The sequence below is a fragment of the Callorhinus ursinus genome, unplaced genomic scaffold, assembly GCF_003265705.2.
Source record: "Callorhinus ursinus isolate GAN/ISIS: 27379988/994484 unplaced genomic scaffold, GSC_fseal_2.0 scaffold19, whole genome shotgun sequence".
In the NCBI taxonomy this organism is placed as follows: Eukaryota; Metazoa; Chordata; class Mammalia; order Carnivora; family Otariidae; genus Callorhinus; species Callorhinus ursinus.
The window spans coordinates 1,521,202-1,544,296 of NW_027397081.1; the positions used below are offsets into that span (position 1 = coordinate 1,521,202).

Genomic DNA, 23,095 nt, shown 5'->3' on the forward strand with positions numbered 1-23,095 from the left:
ATAGAGTTGAGGGTCCATTTCTGGGCTCTCGATTCTGTTCCATTGATCTATGTGTCTGTTTTTGTGCCAGTACCATACTGTCTTGATGATGACAGCTTTGTAATAGAGCTGGAAGTCCAGAATTGTGATGCCGCCAGCTTTGCTTTGCTTTTTCAACATTCCTATGGCTGCTCGGGGTCTTTTCTGGTTCCATACAACTTTTAGGATTATTTGTTCCATTTGAAAAAAGTGGATGGTATTTTGGTGGGGATTGCATTGAATTTGTAGATTGCTCGAGGTAGCATTGACATCTTCACAATATTTGTTCTAACAATCTGTGAGCATGGAACGTTTTTCCATTTCTGTGTGTCTTTCTCCATTTCTTTCTTGTTTATTTTATAGTTTTCTGAGTACAGATTCTTTGCCTTTTTGGTTAGATTTATTCCTAAGTATCTTACGGTTTTGGGTGCAATTGTAAATGGAATCGACTCCTTAATTTCTCTTTGTTCTGTCTTGGTGGTGTATAGGAATGCCACTGATTTCTGTCCATTGATTTTATATCCTTCCACTTTACTGAATTCCTGTATGAGTTCTAGCAATTTTAGGGTGGAGTCTTTTGGGTTTTCCACATAAAGTATCATATCGTCTGCAAAGAGTGAGAGTTTGACTTCCTTTTTGCCGATTTGGATGCCTTTGATTTCTTTTTGTTGTCTGATGGCTGTGGCTAGGACTTCTAATACTATGTTGAATAGCAGTGGTGAGAGTGGACATCCCTGCCGTGTTCCTGACCTTAGGGGGAAAGCTCTCAGCCTTTCCCCATTGAGAATGATATTCGCTGTAGGTTTTCCATAGATGGCTTTTATGATATTGAGGTATGTACCCTCTATCCCTATACTCTGAAGAGTTTTGATCAAGAAAGGATGCTGTACTTTGTCAAATGCTTTTTCTGCATCTCTTGAGAGGATCATATGGTTCTTGTTCTTTCTTTTGTTAATGTATTGTATCGCGTTGATTGATTTCCGGATGTTGAACCAACCTTGCAGCCCAGGGATAAATCCCACTTGATCATGGTGAATAATCCTTTTAATGTACTGTTGGACCTTATTGGCTAGTATTTTGATGAGAATTTTTGCATCCATGTTCATCAAGGATATTGGTCTGTAATTCTCCTTTTTGATGGGGTCTTTGTCTGGTTTGGGGATCAAGGTAACTCATAAAACGAGTTTGGAAGTTTTCCTTCCATTTCTATTTTTTGGAATAGTTTCAGAAGAATGGGTATTCTTCTTTAAATGTTTGTGCTCTCTACTTTCTTATCTTGGTGATTATGTTTCTTCTTTCAGTCCTCAGCCCTTTTAGGCTATTCCTTGTGATTTTCCTCTACTGGCTGTTTCTCTGCATGTCTTGGAAATGTTGGCCTCTTCTTCCTTCCACTGCATTCTCTCTCTGGGTAAGCTCAGCCCGTCCCTGACTTGCAGTGTCATCTGCAAATGCCTGACTCTTTGATCTCCTCTTTTGAGCTCTGACTTCTTCCTGGAATTCGAGACTCCTATGTCCAAGTGCTTATTTGATGTTTCACAGGAATGTCATATTGCACACTTGCCAGGACCGGTACAGAACTTCTGACTCAGCCATGCTGGTGTCCACTCAGTTGCTTAACCCAAACACCCCAACGACACCCTTTCTCCTTGTTCTTCACTCCCGTCCTCCCATCGACCAGCAGGTTCTTTTGCTTCGTCTCTAAAATGTGCTCTGAATTAATTTGCTACCAGCCAAATGCAAACTACGGTCCCTTCTCATGTCACTCACTGCCACAGCTTTGGCTCTGCCCTCAGACATATTCAGAATCCACTTCTCACAGCTCCTCCACCATCTGCCCCTCTGTTTAAGCCGCTATCTCAGAGCAGGATTACTGCTATTCAGGCTTCTTTTCTTCTCCACTCCCAGTTTCTTCCCAGCACAGCAGCCAGAGTGCCTTTAGAATTACAAGTTAGATCATATTGCTGCTCAGTTCAGTCTTGTGATGGCATCTCATGGGCCTGAGTCCTTACCTTGTCTTAAAGGATCTTCCGTCTTCCGGCCCTTGGTTCCCCTCTTAGATCTCATCCCCTTCCACTCCCACCCTCTTTCAGTCCTTTCAACCATGATAGCCCTTTATTCCTGTTCCTCCAGAGCCCCCATGAGTTTCTGCAATCTCAGGACCTTTGCACTTGCTGTTCCTTCTTCCAAGGGAGCTCTTTGCCTCCCCCGTTATCTTCTCCACTTCTCTGCTCAGATGTCATTTTTTCAGCAAGGATTTCCCTGAGTGCTCCGTGTAAAACAACATACTCATACTCCTTTACCTTGTTTGTTTTCCTCCATAACTGTGACTCCTGTCTGACATGATGTTATTGACTGGTGTCCAACTGGATATAAGGCACATGGGGGCACATATTTATGTTGTTTATGGTTGTGCCGCAGGCCTTAAATAGCTTCTGGAACAGAAGCACTAGAGATGTTTGTTCTTATTTGGTCTCCCTACTTGAGTGCTTGCTTCCCTTCCAACCCATTCTCTTTGTATGGCTGTGTAATCTTTAAAAAATTGAAACCAAACCATCTCCATTTTTGCATAAGATCTCCAAAATCTCTCAAAACACTTAGAATAAACTCCAGATTCCTTACATAAGGTGACAAGACTCTGCTTGCTTCTCTGGCCCCATCTTGTACCGTTCTCACCTCTGGGCGTTAGTGCCAAAACAGCCTTAGCACCTTTGCACCACCTGTTTACTCTGCTTTCCCTCCTTTTTCTTGGATCCTTTTCTGGAGACTTTATTTAATATAGGGATATCTTCCAACGACCTGAATAATAGTTCTTAGTTCTCCAAGATGATTATTATTCCCTTTAATACTTTATTTTTTTAGAAAAAATGTTAATCCTATTAAAATTCAAGTATAATTAGCTTACAGTGTTAGTTTCAGGTGAAAAATAACAGTGATTCAACACTTGCATACATTACCTGTTGTGATGAGCACTGGGTGTTGCATGGACATGTTGAATCCTTTTTTTTTTTTCTTTTTTTTTTTTTTAGATGGATAGCTCCTCTCTGTCATTCAGATGTTAACTTATACTACTGCAGTTTCAGAACGGTCTTACTGGGCCACCAAACAGCACCAACACATCAGCCTGTTTTAATTCTCTAGGACCCAACACTGTCTGTTGTTTTTGGTTTATCTCTGTATTTATCATCTGCTCTATAACTCAGAGCAAGTTTCAGTAAAACAAGGCAGTTTTCAGAGAGGCTCTTCAGTGTCTGTTCTTTCCTCGTTCCCATAGTCTTTGTACCACATTGCACATGACCTTCCTTACTTCGTAGTCGGACCTTCTATCAGCTCTTCAGAATACTTCTGTTATGGTACTGTTTCACCTCCTGGTTAAATAACATTTAAGTTTTAATGGCATTAACTAAAAACCTCATGATATTCACATATTCAAATGCTTTGAAAGTTTAATATACTTCTAAAATCATATTCTGCCTATTTTTAAGCAAAAATTATACATATTGATATATGGCTGGATGACTTTGTATTTGGTCAGATGGTTTTATTAATACAGTTTTCGTATAAAATTGGAGTTCTTAGTGTATGAATAAATTTTAAAAATTCAAATTGCTAGAGAATGACAAGCCTTTACCTCTTTTTAATCCAATTGTAAAGATTTGATTTCAAATGTAATTTCTCAAGCATCATTCGTATGGAAAGATTTTTATTAAGTTTTAGCAATCCTTTTTATAATCTGTAAACTTTCAAACAGCAACTTAAAAATGTATTGATGAAAGTAGTGTCAATTTCAAGATAGGGCAGTCCTCACAACTTTTAGGCGTGTCACTTTAATCCTCCAAACCAAGCTTTAATATACTAGCCACATCTACTGTAGTACTTTTTAAAATAGCAGTTACCAGATGCTAATATTGGGACTTGAGTAATTTTGATTGAATTTTGACTTTTTTAAGTAACTGCTCTGAGTAGGTGTTGTGCTATGTATGTGAGGTTATCAGGGGCAGGTTCCTGGAAGGCCCTACAGCAGCCCCAGGGAGGCTCTCCATTAAGAGTCGACGTGAGCGGGGTGGCTTTCCTGCTTCAGAGCTCCTTCCCTGATGCGGGCCTGCGTCCCATCCCGGGCACCTTGCTCCCGTGGCTCCATCTGTCTCATGACGTCTGTGCCTGAGAGGAAAGGGGAAGGACAGAAGGACATGCATATTCATTTTCTGTTGCCTCTGTAACAAATCGTCACAAATTAGCAGCTTCAGACAGGATCCGTGTACTGTCTTAGGCTTCTGGGGGTCAGAGGCCTGCTGGGCTGGCCTGGTTTCTCTGCTCCCAGTCACACGACGTGAAATCCAGGCCTTGGCCCCGCGTTCTCAGGGGGAGGAGGCTCAGGGTAGCAGTCATTTCCAAACCCAGGCTCCCCCAGAATCAGCTGCATGCCTTGTAGGACTGAGATCCTCCTTCCCTCCCTGTTCTGGAGCCCTTCTCCATGTGGAGAGGCCGCTGGGGTTCTTGGGCTCGCAGCCCCCTTCCTCCATGGTCACAGGCAGCAAGAGCAGGGGGCTCTTTCTCAGGCTTCCCGTCCGTCTACTCTCCCTCCACCTCGTCTGTCCTGCTTCTCTCTGCTGCTGCGTCTCTGACTTGAGTTGGAGAAACTTACCGCTTTTAAGGATCCAGGGGATTAAATTGGCCTACTAGGGTAATGGCGGTAAATGCTGTTTTAAGGTCCATAGCCATAATTATGCCTGTAGAATGCCTTCACAGCAGCACCTAGGTTAGGAATCTTGAAACAGATGGCATTCTGCCACAAAATGCTGGACTGTTTGTTTCTAAGCTTGAGTATTCTATTTCTAAAGAGTTTCTTTCCATTTAATTGGTTGAGGTACTTTGGGTTCCATAGTGGTTGTCAGTTTTCCTTCTTTTTCTTGATGTTCATGGTACATTCTTAGAGTTGTCCTTTCTCACTAATAAAGGAAGTGTAATTTTGTACTCCGGAAACTTGTCAGTCTCTCTGTTGGGGCGGATGTGATGAGTGAGGAAGAAATGAATCTTTCATACTTACCGCCTATAATCTGATGTTAATTTGCTACTTTCCTTACTCATTTAGGTACCTAGAAACTGCAGGATTGGTATTCTTTCTTTTTAATTTTTATTTATTTTTATTTTTTAAAGATTTCATTTATTTGACAGAGACACAGAGAGAGAGGGAACACCAGCAGGGGGAGTGGGAGACAGAGGGAGAAGCAGGCCCCCTGCGGAGCAGGGAGCCCGACGCGGGGCTCAATCCCAGGACCCCGGGATCACGACCTGAGCTGAAGGCAGACGCTTAACGACTGAGCCACCCAGGCGCCCCTCCTTCTTTTTTAAACTGTAATTAATTTTTTTTTTATGATTTTGGTATTTTATCTGAGTAAAATAAAATGCAGTAAAGGTTTAAGTTATTTCTTTGACTCATTTTTTTGTTCTTTTTTTTCTTTTGAAAGAAATGATACGTGTTAAAGATGCATGGTCAAAATTTAAGATCCTAGTAATTTTTCAATAGGTTTATCCTGTGATAATTCACAATGCAGTGAACATCTGTGGCTCTTCAGTTTCATTGAGTAGTTTTGGATGATTCACCCTAACAGTTCTAGTGATAGAGTGAGTCAAAGGTACTTGGATTAATAAAACCAATGATTATATGTATAGATCAGTTCAATTAAAATGCAGTGGGGTTATTTTGTTGGGAGTTCTGTTGGCAGAATGGCTATTACGGAATTCCAAGTAACATGAACATTACATTATCATAAATGGTATATTTTTTCATGGTTTTTTCTCTAACCCAAAACATTCCAGTACTTTGAAATACTGTATAAAATAAGTTAATGAACATCTCTCTTCTGTGGAATTTTAACTTTAGGAGGAATATTTAAATTTGTGCTACAGTATGCCTATAGAATGGTGAGCAAAACAGACACGATTCCTGTCCTCCTGGAGTCTGTAGCCGTATTTGTTAGTTTAAGAAATGCTATGATAGTCTGGGGCGCCTGCGGGGCTCCGTCGTTAATCGTCTGCCTTTGGCTCAGGTCCCGATCCCGGGGTCCTGGGATCGAGCCCCGCATCGGGCTCTCTGCTCCGCGGGAAAGCCTGCTTCTCCCTCTCCCTCTCCCCTGCTTGTGTTCCCTCTCTCACTGTGTCTCTCTCTGTCAAATAAATAAATAAAATCTTTAAAAAAATAATGTGGTAATCTGTATTTTAAATTTTTAAAGACACTTACGTTGGCCTCTAATTTCCAAATAAAACCTGTTTCATTCAGTAGTTGTCTTACAGGAACCTATCTTCGTTTATACTCTCACGTTTATCACATAATGCCTCCAAGTAGAGCTCTGTGAGAAGACAGAAGACAGGTGTAGGAAGCACCTGGTGTCCCATCACCCTGAGGTAATCATTGTTAACATGATAACGCACACCTTTCTGTACCTTTTGGGCACAGGAATGCGCGGGTAGTGCGGTATGGAATCATGTTGTCTGTTGAGTAATCTGCTTTTCAGTAAAGTCACTCACCATTCTTGTGATTTCAGTGCCCTTGTATGGCTATCAGAAATTACTCAGACTCCTCAGGGTGTTTCCCCCAGATTTTTTACTAATACCAACAGCTACAGTGAAAGTTTTTGTACCTGCTTCTGCATTCACATCCTGAATTATTTCTTAAATTATTATAATCTCAATGACTGAGTCAAAGGCCAGACATATTTTTAAGACTTTTGATACATGTTATAATATCAGACCGTTCATTTAATTGGCCTAGAATGTTTATTGAGTTTATGAATGAATGAGTGAACAGAAGCATATCTAATTACATTTTTGCCACAAATACTTAAGAACTCCTTTCGATTAGGTCTTAAAACAGGATGATAGTTAGCAGCATCAACTTAGTTAAAAATAAAATTCATACGATGTACCCCTAGAAGCAGTTCATCAACTTACAGAGACGGTTGGGGCAAATTTAGCAGGGATTAGGAATATTTCTGCCTGTGACTGTTCTTAACTTATCCTGACGACCCCCTGTTTTGAAGAGTGGGGGCGGGGGGAGAATGGGGCAGGTGTGAAATCGGTCTCTTCAGTATGGTTATCTAGAAGGGCCTTCTTTGGCCCATCTGGAAGGCATTGAATTTATATTTTAAGGTGCTGGCTGGCTACAGAAATCCTTAAGAATGCCTTTCTCCAGTGATTTTAGAATTTCTAAGGCGCAATATTGTCTCTTCATGTCTACCTTTCTTGCCTGTGGAGTCATTCTGTTACATTCTGCTAATCTCTTTTTCAACTCTTGTGTCATACTCCTTTTAGCTCAGTTCCAACAAGTATATTTTGATTAGCAATTGAAGTGGTTCTTCTTTAGCTTGGCTTTTACTAAATACGTTAATCATGGAAACATTTAAATTTTAGTAGAAGAGATTTTGACATAATAGCAAAATTATAATTTCTTGTCTGTATAGGACTTCGTAATTATGAGTTTCAGATTCAAAAAAGCACAGGTGAATTATGTTGAATACAGTTAGCAGGTAGCTGCTGGGTGACCTTTGGAAAGACATTCAATCTTCTATTAGTTTTCTTTTATGTAAAATAAATAGCTGTTATCACAGAGTAGGTGATGAGTAAATGGAATCTGTTTTTATTATTATATCCTCTTTTGCTGTCAAATGATGTATGGATTGTTTTATGCCTGTTGTACAACTGAGGAAACCGAGGCACCTTGTATTTTAGTGGTTTGTATAGGGTCATTTGGCTAACCTGAGAGCTTACATACGTCTGTCTCCAAATGAATATTCTTTTCATTTGATACCACTTTCTTTTTTCTCGTAATGCGTGAAAGTAGGAAATAGCCATCCTGTATCATGACAGCAAAGCTGTTCGCTAGATCATGTGGGAATCTGACAACAGTGCACAGCACGGGGTTGGCACTGAGTTGCCACAGAAATGAATGAAAAGCAGTGGAGCTGGGCAGTTGGTTCAGTCTTCTCTTGCAGGCAGAAACTTGCATAGTGAGAGCACAGCACCGATGGTGTGTTCTTCGTGCGCTGGACACGGCCATCTGGGTGCCCAGCGGTCCGTGTTGTTGCAGTGATTCGTGGAGATCATAGGTGCAGAGCGGTTGGAAGCGTTCCGTGAGATGGTAGTTATTGCTAGTCAATGAGTGATTTTACAGTGAGGAAACTGTAATATGTACGGGATTATCATTCACCTCCGTTTTCTGCTACAACTTGTAATCACGTTGCTTTGTAGTTTTCATGTCTTTCACACATATCTTCCAGGACTGAAAGAGCTGTCCCCACTCCCCCTAAATCTCAAACGGCTCTACAAAGAGACACTGGAAATTGAACCCATCTTGATAATTATCTCCCCGGGTGCCGACCCTTCTCAGGAACTTCAGGAGCTCGCCAACGCGGAGAGAAGTGGAGAGTGCTATCACCAGGTCAGCACCCGTTACCTGCTCTTCCTGCCCTGCCCGATCCTATTAGGGAAACATGTTTCACGGTGGTAGGCCAAGCAACATCCCCCAAAGTGCCCAGGTCCTGCTCCCCGGAGCCTATGAATTTGTTAGCTTCCATGGTGGAAGGTGTAGTTCCGTAAGTGTCTTCACGTGGAGACGTCTTGCATGAGTCAGGTGGGCCCAGGGTCATCACAGGGTCCTTCCAAGGGGGAAGCTGGGGGGCTGCGTGGAGACACCGGTGTGTTGATGACGCAGTGGCCGGAGCAGTGGGAGACGCTGGGGTGCTGGCTCGGAAGGTGCCGGAAGGGACCGCAAGCAAGGAGATGTGGGTGACTTCTAGAAGCTAGAAAAGCGAGAGGGAGATTCTCTCCTCCAGCCTCCAGAAGGAGCCGCCTGTGGTAAAGCCAGACTCCTTGAAGTTAGATGGGACTTCTAATCTCCAGAAATCTGATAATAAATTTGTCTGGTTTTAAGGTGCTAAATTGTGGTAATTTGTTATAGCAGTAATAGGACACTGATATATTTGCTAAGCTTTTGAGAATAATTTTTAAATTTTACTTGATGCTCTTATAGTACATCAGCAGTATTTACATAAACTTGTGTGTAAAACTTAGGTAACAGAGCACCATTTTTTTGAGGTAAATTTAGGAGTTTACCTTGTTCAGGTTGCCTCCTTTGTGCAATTCCGTTTGCATGCTAGTCAAAATATGTATTTAATTTACTCTCAGTGTTTGACAACTGAATACATAAACTTTCATTGGGGATGCTATAATGATTAAGCAGCAAATGGAGAAGTCGGAATGTTGTGGGGAACTGGGATGGAAGGAGCTAAGCAGGGAGTGGTTCTCGGGCGAGGGGGTCTGATTCCACCCTAGGTAGGGTGTCCTGACGCCTCAGCAGGGCACCATCAGCAGTCAGTGAGGAGATGGATGAGGGGCCTTGTCTGCACCTTCTATCTGTTGGCACTGATTTTAGCTGCAGGGTAGAGCTGTTTGCATCTGAGGTAGGTTTGACTATTTGAACATGTCAAGTTTTGTGTACTGAATTTGCAAAATTTTTAAATATAGTAAAGCCTTTCGATATGGACATAATTATTCATGATTCTGTTTATTAAAGTTTTGTTGCTGTGCTGAATGTATATGCTAAGGCTAATACATTCTTGATGCAAAAAATTAATTTTTTTAAAGATTTTATTTATTTGACAGAGCGCACGCATGAACGAGGTGAAGGGCAGAGGGAGAGGGAGAAGCAGGGAGCCCAATGTGGGACTCGATCCCAGGACCCTGGGATCATGACCTGAGCCGAAGGCAGATATTTAACCAACTGAGCCACCAAGGTGTGCCCCCAAAAATGAAGTTTTAATTGCAGAAGTTGTGTAGATCTCAGGGGATGGGCGGCTAACCATCTTCTGACATTTTCCTGTTGTGCTTTTTAAAAAAATTTTAATACTAAATATTTTTTTCTGAGGTTTTGTGAATCTTTAAGCTTTTTTCATATAATTGACGCTTTATGGGAAATGCTGAGTTGCCTATTTTTAGCTGTCATTTCTGTTGAGCAAAATACCCTTTTCTCTGATTCTGTTGTACATGCCTATGCTTGCATTTTTTGTTTTTGTGGGATTTATTTTGCATTTTAATAATGGCAAACTAATAAGTGCATCAAAACAATTCAACCACTTTGTTTCACCTCCTATTTGTTTCATTCAGGGTTAGACCTTGAAATTAGAACAAAAAAATCAAGGGACACTTGGATGGCTCAGTTGGTTAAGCGACTGCCTTTGGCTTGTGTCGTGATCTCAGGGTCCTGGGATCAAGTCCTTCTTCAGGCTCCCTGCTCCACGGGAAGCCTGCTTCTCCCTCTCCCTCTCCCCCAGCTCGCGTTCCCTCTCTCACTGTGTCTCCCTCTGTCAAATAAATAAATAAAATCTTTAAAAAAAATCGGTTGTGAGTATTTATTACCTGTGTTATTGCATGCTTTAGTATTCAATGAATTAGACATGGTTCCCACTGTCAAGAACTTTATAGTCTAATTGAAAAACACAATCAATACTTGTAAAAGTCAACTAAAAAGCAATGAAATGCTATGTCGTATTCATTACGGAGACAGAAATCACTGTGGTTTGCAGTAATCTATAACCGTAGTCTTGAAAGTGTTTTGACCACGTACCCAATAAAAGCTGAGCCAGGACTCCGCATGTGTGTGTTCATAAATTATCTGCATGCACACACCTGGCTGTCCTGGTACACAGGTATGCTGTAAACTGGCCCTATACAAACAGGCCGAGGACTAGACTGGACGTGGTCCGTGGGTGTAGCCACCTGGGACTCCGTACTGACACCTGCAGAATCTGACCGTGCAGCCTGGGTGCAGTCCGTCGTCTCGGCCTTCCAGCTCCGAATATGCTTGCAGGTTGTCTGCTCTACGAGGTGGACCGGGCCGCTCGCTGAGCACCCTCAGCACAGGTGGACGGCAGCACCTGGGAACACGGCCCTGGGATTCCAGTGAGATCGGGACACCCATCCATTCCCTCTCTCTTTATTCTCTCCTTGGCCCTTGGCCCCCTCGGCCCCCTCGGCCCCCTCTCTCTGAGCAGCCCTAGAGGAGCAGTGGGCAAAGTGTAGAATCCTTGCTCCTGTGAGGAATTCCTGGATGACGGAAAGCTAGGGAATGACACTATTACACGGTTAGACCTGTAGCTTGAGAGCCAGATACGTGCATTGTTGGAAAAATCAGAAGTAAATTTCAAGGAAGTGGTAGTATTGATGATTAAACATTAATGATTAAACCCTCAAAGAATTCAAGATGACAGTTAAAAAAAATGTCTTTTTTTTTTCCTAAGGTTCATGTTTGAGAGGGTAAGAATTGCAGGAAATGGAATGAGAAACAGAAATAAAACTATTCAATAATTTATACTGTTCTGTAACTTGCAAAGCTATAATGATGTATTTTTATAAACACTATTAGAAATCTGCTAGTGATGAAGGACAAAAACAAGACAACTGTTGGAAATGGCAACAGAGTTATTAAACACTTAGAATTCTCATCAAAATAATTGAGTTCAGTATGTATGATAGGTTAATTTGAATCTCTCCTGTTACATGTTATCAGATTTGTTGTTTAGTATTGTTTTTCATTTTGTTTTTGCAGGTTGCTATGGGTCAGGGTCAAGCTGATTTAGCAATTCAGATGCTGAAGGAATGTGCCCGCAATGGGGACTGGCTGTGTTTGAAGAACTTACATCTGGTGGTGTCTTGGCTGCCAGTTCTGGAAAAGGTAGATTCGGATAAATGTATAAATGGTACATTATGGTATACTATTATGTGGTATAAGAGTATATATTATAACTTACAATTTTAAGCATACACAAATGTTTATAAAAGCCAATTCTTTTCCTTTTTACATTTTTTTGGTTACTTTCACTTTGCATTTTATATTATAATAATGAACGTTAGTATCAGACATAGATTACATTTATTAAAGTGATTTTTAGACCTCATTCTTTTAGAACTCTTGACAGTTCTTCTGTCATTCATTTATTCCTTTATTCTACAAGCACTTGTTTAGTACAGAAAAAAAACAGCAGCTGCCCTGAGTGTGGGTTGCATACAAAATTTGTAACCTGCTCCGTTGGAAGGAACTTGGTTTAGGAGAGACAGGCCACTTTAATAACTACAGTGTAGCATCATAAACGCTACGGAAGAGAATTTACAAACTGCCATCAGTGATGAATTCTGCCTGGGACTGTGGTAATAGAGAGTTGAAAAAGATATTCCCCTAAGACAGGATATTTAAATTGACAGATGAGTAAGAATTTGTCAGGTTCCAAAGAGAGTAACAGGTAGAAAGAATAATATTTGTAAAGACACAGACATAAAAATTTGAATAAGTGACCAACGCACACAGCTTGGGCAGAGGAATTCGGATGGTGAAGTTTTGAATTTATATTGTAGGCACTAAGGTACAACAAAATTTGCTAATAAAGGAATTGATGTCCTTAAAGAACTCTGTGAGGCATGAATTGAAGCAATGAGAACCTAAAGTCCCGCACATGGTTGCTAGTTGAGGCCTCTCAGTTGCTGCTAACGCTTTTACTTTGTACGTAGTGTGCACTGGGCACTGGGACGAGTGTCTTACAGGGTGTTTGCTGTTGCTGTCCTTGCTTAGAGCTGGTGTAAGTCCTAGACCCCAAGGTCATGGAGCAAATAAGCAACAGAAGGATATGTATCAGAATGTCACAGAAGGATTTTAGAAAGAAATTTTACTTACTAATATATTTATAAAGTGGAAATTAGTGTGTGTGTGTTTAAGTAGATTTTTCTTGTTGCTGTTTTTGTACACAAGGAATTGAACACTCTGCAGCCTAAAGATACCTTTCGTCTGTGGCTCACTGCAGAAGTCCATCCCCACTTCACCCCTATCTTACTACAGTCAAGTCTGAAGATCACCTACGAGGTAAGGAGACTTCAACCCTGAGTCATTTGGCGTGAAGGGCCCTAGTCTCCATGAACGTCCTAAAGCTCTGTAAAGAACTGTCGGTCGTACAGAACACACCAGAGTTTCCTTTACAACAGTCAGTTCGATGAATAAGTGGGTGGAGGACCTGGACAGACATTTCTCCAGAGAAGACACACAGATGGCCAACAGACACATGAAGAGATGCTCAGCATCACTCATCAGGGAAATGCAGATCAAAATCACAGTGAGCTACCACACTGGTTAGAATGGCTAAAATCAACAACCCAAGCAACAGCCAAGTGTTGGTGAGGACGTGGAGAGAAAGTGTCATGCTCCACTGGAGGGGACTGTCAGCCGGTGCGGCCACCACCATGGACGCAGTGTGGACGCTCCTCAGAAATTAAAAATATAGAGCTACCCTGGGATCCAGTCCTTGCACTACCGGGTGTTTAGCCAGAGAAAATAAAACACTAATTCAAAAAGACACATGCACCCCGACGTTTATAGCAGCATGATTTACAGTAGCCAGTATCCAGAAGCCACCTAGGTGTCCATCGATAAATGAATGGGTAAAGAAGATGTGGTATATGTACAGGGCAGCCTACTGCTCAGCCATAAAATGGCATGAAATCCTGCCACTTGCCACCACATGGATGACCTACAGAGGATCATGCCACGTGAAATAAGTTAGACTGAGAAAGACAAATCCATGATATCACTCGTAAGTGGAATGTAATAAATGAATATACAAACAAAAAGCAAAATCGGACCTCTAGGTAGAGAACAGACTGGTGCTCCAGGGGCGGCGGTGTGGGACGGGCAGAGCGGGTGGAGGGCGGTGAGGGAGCAAGGGCGTCGCAGGCGCGGAGGGCGCAGCCGGGGAGCAGGGTCCGTGGTGGTGCAGGGGCAGCTGGGGCTGCCCCGCGGGGAGTGCAGCATCACGTATAATGAACTTGTCCCTTCACTGTGTTGTACACCCGAAACTACTGTAATATCTGTGTCAACTAGACGCAAAGACCCCTTTTTGTTTCGGTGAGGTAAAATAAACCTAAATAAGTGCATAAGATGATATTTATAAAAATACATCTAAATTTTCCTTTTATAAATATTTCATTTTTTTGGTGTTACCAGTAAAAAACACATAAAATTTACCATCGTAACCATTTTTATTTACATAGTTTGGTGGTGTTCGTATGTACTTTGTTGTGCAGCACATCTCTAGACCTTTTCACATCTTGAGAAACTGCGATTCTGTCCATTGAGGAGTGACTCCCCATTTCCCTGTTCCTCCAACACTGGCGATCTCTAGTCTCTGTTTTCTAGGAGTTTGACTACCTCAGATACCTCCTATGAGTAGAATCATGTATTATTTGTCTTTTGGAGACTGGCTTATTTTACTCAAGAGAGTGTCTCCAAGATAGTGATCCGTGTCGTAGTGTGGGACAGGATTTCTTTCTCTTCTGAGGGTTGATAATACCCCCTTGTGTCTGTATGTCCTACGTTTTCCTTATCCATTCCTCGGTCCGTGGGCAGGTGGGTTTGTGCCTCTTGACTGCTGTAAGTAAGGCTGTGGTGCATGTGAGTGGGCAAGCACCCTATGAGATCCTGTGTTCAGCTGGAACTGCTGGATCAGAGGTAACCCCGTTTTTCATGTTTCGAGGAGCTCCAGAGTGTTCATCCTTGCAGTGCTCCATTTTACATCCCCCCAGAGCTTGCTACTTCTGCATGTGTTTATAGTAACCGTCCGAACACTGCAAGCCCATAGCTCACCGTAGGTTGGCTTTGCGTTTCCTTGATAATTAGTGATGGTGAGAATTTTTTCCTAGGCTTCTTGCCCATTTGCGTATTTTACTTAGAGAAGGGTCTCTTCAAGTCCTTTGCCCGTTGTGACTTGGAGTTGTCATTGAGTTGGAGGAGTCCCTCATGAGATGTGTAGTCAGCAGACACTGTCTTCCATGTCGTCGCTCCTCCCTGGGTGGATGGTTTCCCTGTTGCTCAGACGTCCGTCAACTTGGATGGAGTCCCGTTTGTTCTTTGCTTTCGTTGCCTCTGCTCTGGTGTCCTCTCCAAAGAATCGTTGCCAGAGCCGATGTCATGGAGCCTCCTGGGCCTCCTTCTGGTTTTATTGTTTCAGAGCCTTACATTTAGGTCTTGCGTGCCTTGTGAGTTAATTTTTACATATGGTGTCAGGTAAGGGTTCAGCTTTGTTCTTTGCAGGTGAGTATCTGGTGTTCCTACTTGTTTTCTGGCACAGCTAAGTCAGATGTTCAGTGTCGGTTTCCTTTTTCCAGTCCATTCTGCTTCTGACACATAATGTCCAAATCTGGTGTATCCAAAACTGTATGTGTTCACAGTGTTATTATGTAACTGGTCAAAGTCATAAATAAAATAGTTAACTGAATTAAAACTTCTTAAAACTGGTAAGAGAGGCTCTGCTTGTTTTTTTTTCTCAGTTTGTAGAAATTTCTTTGTTTTTATAGTCTTTGGAAGAAAAAGGTCTTAATGTTTATAACTAACTGTTGCTTTAGATCAGTATTTATTTTTTTAATCTTAAAGTGTTAGTCTCATTTAAGAAAAAAAAGATAAGGATTAGTCAAGGAATGTGAGGTTGGTTTAATATTTGGGAATATGTTAATTGAAAGTCATTACAGTGTCTAATAAGAAAGAACAGTTCCGGAATCTTCCCAGCTGCTCTCCCAGTGCACTGTTTGACCATATATCCTAGAACTGGACTGTAGGAGCCACAAGGGCAGGGGATATTTTTTCTCTTGAGTTTTGTACTAACCATAAAGTACCTGGCAGTTATGAAGAACCCAGTAAATATTTCATCACGTGAAGAGTTAATACATCAGGAGAACTGTTCCTTGAACATTTTTTTTTTTAAAGATTTTATTTATTTATTTGACACAGAGAGAGATAGCGAGAGAGGGAACACAAGCAGGGGGAGCAGCAGAGGGAGAGGGAGAAGCAGGCTTCCCGCTGAGCAGGGAGCCCGACGCAGGGCTCGATCCCAGGACCCTGGGATCATGACCTGAGTGGAAGGCAGACGCTTAATGACTGAGCCACCCAGGCGCCCCTCCTTGAACATTTTAACTTAATGTGCAGTCTTTTCCAGGATTTTTTTTCACGAGGTTATTTGATTACTTTTTTATGGAAGTTTTGTTTAATCTAAATTGGTGATTTTTTTCCTATTTCTTAAATCCATGTGGATAATTATTTTAGAAAAGAGTGCAGTTAATTATATTCAAAATTATTACTGTAGGGGCGCCTGGGTGGCTCAGTGGGTTAAGCATCTGCCTCCAGCTCAGGTCATGATCCCGGGGTTCTGGGATCAAGTCCCGCATCCATCGGCCTCCTTGGTCAGCGAGGAGCCTGCTTCTCCCTCTGCCTGCCGCTACCCCCCTGCTTGTGCTCTTTCTTTCTCTCTCTGTCTCGCTGTCTCTCAAATAAATAAAATTAAAAAAAAAAAACCCAAAATGACTATATATGTGCATATATGTACACACATGCATCTAGTAACTTTGAAGGTTTTAAATTTCTATTTTATTACTTCTTTTTTTGATTAGTTGACAGACTTTTAAAAAATTTACTCCAAATAACCAGTGTCATGCTTCATCATTTACTTTTATCTTAGTAATTCTTTCCACTGAATTTCCTGCTTTATTCTTTTTCTTTTAAAGTTGTCCTTAGATTTGTATTTGCTTTTGTTTTTACTGATTTCTTCTGTTGAGTCCATTGACTTATATTTACTTGAAATAATACTGAAATTATTACTATGTCTGTGAATTTGCAACTGAGAACGTGTTTGGCCTTATCCTATAGTTGGACATAGTAGTGTCTTCATTTTGTTATTTTCAAATTTTTATTTATGTACGACTTTCTCTTTAATTACATAGGATTTATTCATTTTGTGTAATCTTTATTGTCTTAAAAACTCCAAGTGGTTGTTCAGTTTCCTGTTAATTCCATGTTTTATTGAATAGTGCTCAGGAAATATAGCCTATTCTATCATAATTTTTTGTAAATGTTTCATAAACATAAACAATTTTCATTTTGAAAAGTATAAATTTGGATATGTACTTAGTAAATTAGTGGTATTTTTTTCTTCTAATCTTAAAGAAGTTTTTTTATTTGAGAAAAAACAGAACGGAAAGGATTGCAAAGGGAGTGAGTTCCCTGCAGCAGGCTTCTTAAGGTCCTGACTTGCATTAATTATGCTTTTTGTGTTAGAAACCATTTAGAGGAGAATTTTTACTTTTAGTACAAGCTAATTAAAATAAGTTTGGCAGAGAAATGCACATTAATTTTTTTTAACCTTAGAAGAATTTTTTAAAAGATTTTATTTATTAGAGGAGAAGCAGGGGTGAGGGGTAGAGGGAGAGGGAGAAGCAGACTCCCCACTGAGCAGGGAGCCCAATGCAGGACTCGATCCCAAGACCCTGAGATCATGACCTGAACTGAAGGCAGATGCTTAACCCACTGAGCCACCCAGGCTCCCCAACCTTAGAAAATTGTGAAGGAACCAATTATTAATATACAAATGCATTTGGTTTAAAAAAAAGGGGGGGGAGAATTTTTCTTTTTTTTAAGAAATGGGTTTATTTTACTCTTTTTCTAAGAATTCACAATTTGTCTTTTTCATTTGGAAAACTGAAAAATATAAACAGATTCTGGACATGTGGATGAATGTTTTTTGACTGATTACTAGTCTAATATACACTTTGAGTTTCTGGGTTTGAATTTGTGTTTATGAGCCTTGCAATGTCAGCTGATACCCACTTCACCTCTGGTGGACTAATGTGCAAGAAACATTAGTTGTATTGTATGAAATAGTATTTGGAAGGCCTCATGGAAATTCACATAGCGGCTGGAGAGGGAGAACCTTCTATGAAAGTAAAAACCACATGCCCCGTAATAATCTGTGTCAAATTCATTGTGTAAATGACAATTCAGTTTCAGTAAATGACCTCAATGATCATATAAAACTTACTTGGTTGTTTTGAATATTGTTGGTTTTAGAGTTTTTTTAATTTGAAAATTTTTGAATTTATAATTGATAGGAACTCTTAGGTACAAGGAGTTTAGATACATACATTTTGAAGTAACATAATAGTAAGTTGACCTGGGTAATAGTGAAAACTTTTTTTTATTAAAATAAATCCTTAAAACTGTTAAATATTAATTTCATTTGTAAGATTTGAAACAATAGGATGTCAATATTTTGTCTTCAGTCACCTCCAGGTTTGAAGAAGAATTTAATGCGTACTTACGAATCTTGGACTCCTGAGCAAATCAGCAAAAAAGATAACATACATCGAGCTCACGCTCTCTTTAGTTTTGCATGGTTTCATGCTGCGTGTCAAGAAAGAAGAAATTATATTCCACAGGTGAGTTAGAACATGTCTTGGACATACTGTAAGCTGTGCATATTTTTGTATTAGTGTTTCTACAATTTAGTGTAAATGGCAAGGATTATTTAATAATTTGGTTCATGATTCATAATTTTATATCTCCAGTTCTGTCTTTGCTGTTCATCTTCTGGACTTGCAAGTAGTTATGTAGTTCACATCTCCCAATTACATTGTTTGGAACAATGCATGAGCCACCATAAACCCCACTGATTGTGTTAGGTATCATTTTTGTGGTCACAGTCATCTCAGAAGTTCAAAACTGAATTCCGCATAGTTGTTTTACTGTCAGTGTACCCCTCTCAGTAAAAGCTGTTGATACCCATTTATTTCCTCAAGCTGGGAACCTAGGAATCATTCTTGACATGTTTCTTTCTCAGCCCCACTAGCCAGTTCATTCTCCTTGCAAAGTATAGTTGAGATCTGTGCATTTCTCTTCACTGTTTTTTTCCGAGCCTTCTCACCCCTTACCTGTTCCACTTTCTGAGGTCACCTTCCTCCTGTGTTTGCTCTGTCCATGTAGCAGCCAGATTTGTTTCTCTAATATGTAAGGTGGATTCTTTCAGTACTCTGCATACAGCCCATCAGATGGCTTTCTCTTGTCCTTGTGAGGAACTGTGCATGTTTCCTGCTGTGGTCCAGAAGGAAAGACTTGCCTTTACCCTCGGCCTCCTCCCAGACCCCCGTTCCCACTCGTTCTCCACACTTCCTCATGGTCTTTGAATTCATGCTGCTCTTTGTCACCATAGGTTGTGGCTCTGACTGTTCTCACGGCCACTAGACTACATCTTGCCCTTGCCACGCGGTCCGAGCTGGTCTCGCATTCTTTTCTTCTTGCCAGGTGCCTAAGCCATACATCGCTTCACGTCCAGATTTCATTGTTCCCTTCTTTTCTTTAGCATTGCCTGCTTGTCTCCCCCTGAGCCTTTGTTCCCCAGCAGTCCCCGACTTAGCCTCTCTCTCTGTCTCGGTAACATGTCAAAATAAGAGGTCGTTGTGGAGTTACAGACCTGGGCTTGAGTCCTGACTCTAGATTTCCTGGTCGTGCGACCTCAGCTGCATACTGGGAACGCAATCACCTGTACCTTTGTCATGAGGGTTGGATGAAATAGTGTGTGTTTAGAAGCGCCTTGCACATTGCCTGTTAGTAAAGATTTGTCAGACTGATGAAGTAGTGACTAAAAACAGCAATGTGTTGTTGCATATAATTTGCAAAGTACACTTAAAGGAAGGGTGTGCTCTTCTCATTTGACCAAGGAGGGCAGTGAATCCTGATGGCAGTTAACTTGCTGAGGGAGTCACACCTCAGAGACTCTGGAGCTTGGAGGGGGCCGGGCCCACCTTCCTCCAAAGCCCGTGCCCTCAGTAGTGATCCTGACAGGAACAACAGCAACAGTCATAGACCGTCATTGAAGAAAGGAGTGCCCCGGGAATTATTTTTTTAATGAAATTAGATTTTTTTAATTAAGGGATACACGCACATCATATAAAAAGCAGTGAGAAGATTAGCAACTAAAATTTAGTCTCTCCTCCTGTGCTGTCTCCCTGACACCTACTGCCGTTCCTGGGGCAGCCGCTGCCCCCCACTCCTTGGGGTCCTTCAGAAAGAGCGTATTAAGTAAGCAAAGCATGTTCTGCGTGTTTACAGACAGACGTATATTCTTTTTAACTGCAACAGCAGCATTTTACAAACACAGTTCTGTATTTTGCTTTATTAACCAATACATTTCAGAGATTTTTAAATCTTAGTAACCATTTCATGCCTAATTTTTAAATATCATTTGTATTCATTATTTCGACATACTTCCTATTAAGCAGTTTTGTTTTGTTGGAGGGATATACATATTCTTTCAGTCTTTGCTGTTACAGAAAATACTGCAGTGGATATCCCTACATTTGCCTCATTTCATGTTTATTCACAGTGGCAATTCCTACCTTGGAATGTTTGGGTTAAAAGATATGTGTATTTTAAGGAATATGTAAATGCTACCAAAATGTTCTTTTTAGAGCACTTTACTTTCACACACAAAAAATATTTGAAAGTATCACTTTTTTTTTAACATGTTAAGTTGCTGTTTTGTAAAAATGATGAAATTGGAGGAAAACCGAGTCAAAACCTAAAATACCATTAATTGCTAGAGACAGTGTCACAGGCATATGCACTCCACAAACTCTGTATTTTCCTTCTTTTCCTCATCTAATCACCAGCTTCTGGAAATAAAGATCCACCACCAATTCAACTTAGTTTTCATTCCTCATGTTAGTACAAGATTTTTTGCTGTTTTTCATTGTAGTGCTGTATTTGCAAACTTAACCCCTCTATTTTCCACATGTATACTGTACTTCTAGTTCTGTGCTTCACCTAATGTCATTTTTTTTGGATATTTGTTCTTCTTGGTTGTCTTGTTATTCTTCCTAGACTGTGAGCACCTTGGTAACAGGCTTCATGCTACTTGTCTTCATATGGAACGCCTCACACCATGCCTGGGTTTCCAGGTGGGCTGACCAGGATTCCATGGGCTGTCTGGAGAACCCCTCCACAATTTACAACATGATTTCTATTAGAAAATATCACATTACATCAGAAACTAATGATGTAATATATGGTGATTAACATAACAATAAAAAAATTAAAAAAAAAAAGAAAATATCACATTAATAACAAATACTACGTTTCACATTTTTGTACCATGTTTTTAAAATCCTTCATCACATACCAGTGTCCGTAGCAGTGCGACTCAGAGCCCGGGTCTTACCATTTTAGAATTAGCATCTCACTTGGAAACTGCTGTTAGGTGATAACTGAGGGCTGCAGGCTTCTTATTGGAGGGTTTTATAAATACTAATCTGTAAAGTGTTGAAAAGTTTTTATTTTTTTAAAGATTTTATTTATTTGAGAGAGCAAGCACAAGCAGGGGCAGGGCCAGAGGGAGAGAGAGGAGCAGACTCCCCGCTGAGCAGGGAGCCCGATGCAGGGCTCGATCCCAGGACCCAGGTCATGACCTGAGCTGAAGGCAGACGCTTCACCGACTGAGCCACCCAGGGGCCCTAAAGTATTGAAAAAATTTTAAATCAACATTAATAAATAAGGTCTAATAGAGTGATATAAGATATAAGATATAAGAAGTGATATAAGGTATATAAGAGTGATATAAGATATAAGTGATATAATAGAGTGGTATAGAGTGATATAAGAAGTGATATATAAGTGATATAATATATATAAGAATATAAGATATTAATAAGACTTTATTTTGAGTTGGTACGAAATTTATTTAAAATATGGCAGGAAGTTTGTTAACTGTTGATGGGCACATACCCCTTACAGATCTTCAGTTCTTAGCTATACTAAAACTTAGTGAAGTTTAAACCTCTTGTGTTTTTTACAAGATCTATAATTTTTAAAAAATTGATCCAAATGTTAGTGATACCCAAATTTATAAATCTAACTCAGATCAGTTCCCTAAGATCTAGGTTTATGTATCCAACTATTTATTTGACTTACCCAGTTTGTTTAAAAAATGATTGAAAACCCACATATTCTGGATCCAAATACTAGAGCATAAGCTTCTCAAGAGCACAGATTTTTCTCTTTTGTTCATTGCTATATTCTCACTGACCTGAAGAGGCACTTGGTAACCTTCAGTTGAACATTTTTGTTCCGGGAGCTCATGGAACCTTTCCGAGCCTTGCATTCTCTCGGTGCTGCACTTAGCATCGAGTGACACCGTTGGAAGTCATTCTTAACACCCCTCTTCTTGGTATATCCTCACCTTCCATGACCGTGCAGTACAAACATTCTTCAGTTTCATTGTCCTGACTACCCATCTACGTTTTTCTTCCTGTCTGTTCTGCTCCCCTTCCCACCAAGGAGGCTTTGCCTTACCCCTTAGCTGAGGTCAGACTTCTTTCTTGTATATACCAAGTATACTTCCTTCCATCAGATGCATTGTACCTTGCCTTGTAGGTGTATTCCAGTGATGCATCATATATCCACTCACTTCTCCCTCCCCCACGTTTGACCGACAGCGACCGGAGGGCAGGGATTATTTATGTTTGGGTTCATTCTCTTAGACGCAGAGCTTTGATTCAACTTAGTTTTAGTTGATAATATACATTAATAATAAACATTGCTTTGAATGATTAATGGGTGAATGAAATTTGTGTTGATTCTCCTAAATACTGTTAAAGTCTAAAAAGATTTTAGTTTCAACATATTACATTAAACTAATTAGTTAAAGTTAATGGAAGTACCATCAAAATTATTTACTTTTTTGTATTTTTATAAAACCTAGAGCTCTGGGGTGCCTGGGTGGCTCAGTCATTAAGCATCTGCCTTCGGCTCAGGTCATGGTCCCAGGGTCCTGGGATCGAGCCCCGCGTGGGGCTCCCTGCTCAGCGGGAAGCCTGCTTCTCCGTCTCTCACTCCCCCTGCTTGTGTTCCTGCTCGTGCTCTCTCTCTCTCTCTCTCTGTGTCAAATAACTAAATAAAATCTTTAAAAAAAACAAACAAAAAACAGAGCTTTATGAAAGTTCTTTTTATACAAGCATTGTAGTTGCTAACTGTACGTTTATAATTACTTCCAACATTGAATGCTTCATGTGTGAAATGTACAGGAAATAATGCTGTATGCCTTTGGGCCTTTAAAAAATTTTTTGTAATATTTCTGTTGTCATGTTTGTGGACAAAACTCACAATCTGAAGGACAAAATTATAGAAACTGTCTCAATGTGTACATCGTACTTAGACTCAAAAATTTAC

At 40.5% G+C, this 23,095-nt stretch overlaps 1 protein-coding gene across 3 annotated transcripts in view; it reads left to right on the plus strand.

Annotated features, from left to right (window-relative positions):
- Positions 1-23,095, plus strand: part of DYNC2H1 (dynein cytoplasmic 2 heavy chain 1) — a 376,065-nt gene that overhangs the window by 178,480 nt on the left and 174,490 nt on the right. For 2 of the 3 annotated variants that reach the window (XM_025893740.2, XM_025893745.2), the window contains exons 76-79: positions 8,292-8,452; positions 11,618-11,743; positions 12,812-12,922; positions 18,157-18,312. In XM_025893740.2, coding sequence (XP_025749525.1) covers positions 8,292-8,452; positions 11,618-11,743; positions 12,812-12,922; positions 18,157-18,312 — 554 coding nt within the window. Of the gene's footprint in view, positions 1-8,291; positions 8,453-11,617; positions 11,744-12,811; positions 12,923-18,156; positions 18,313-23,095 lie in introns of those variants that run through there. The other variant, XM_073903659.1, reaches the window with a different exon arrangement.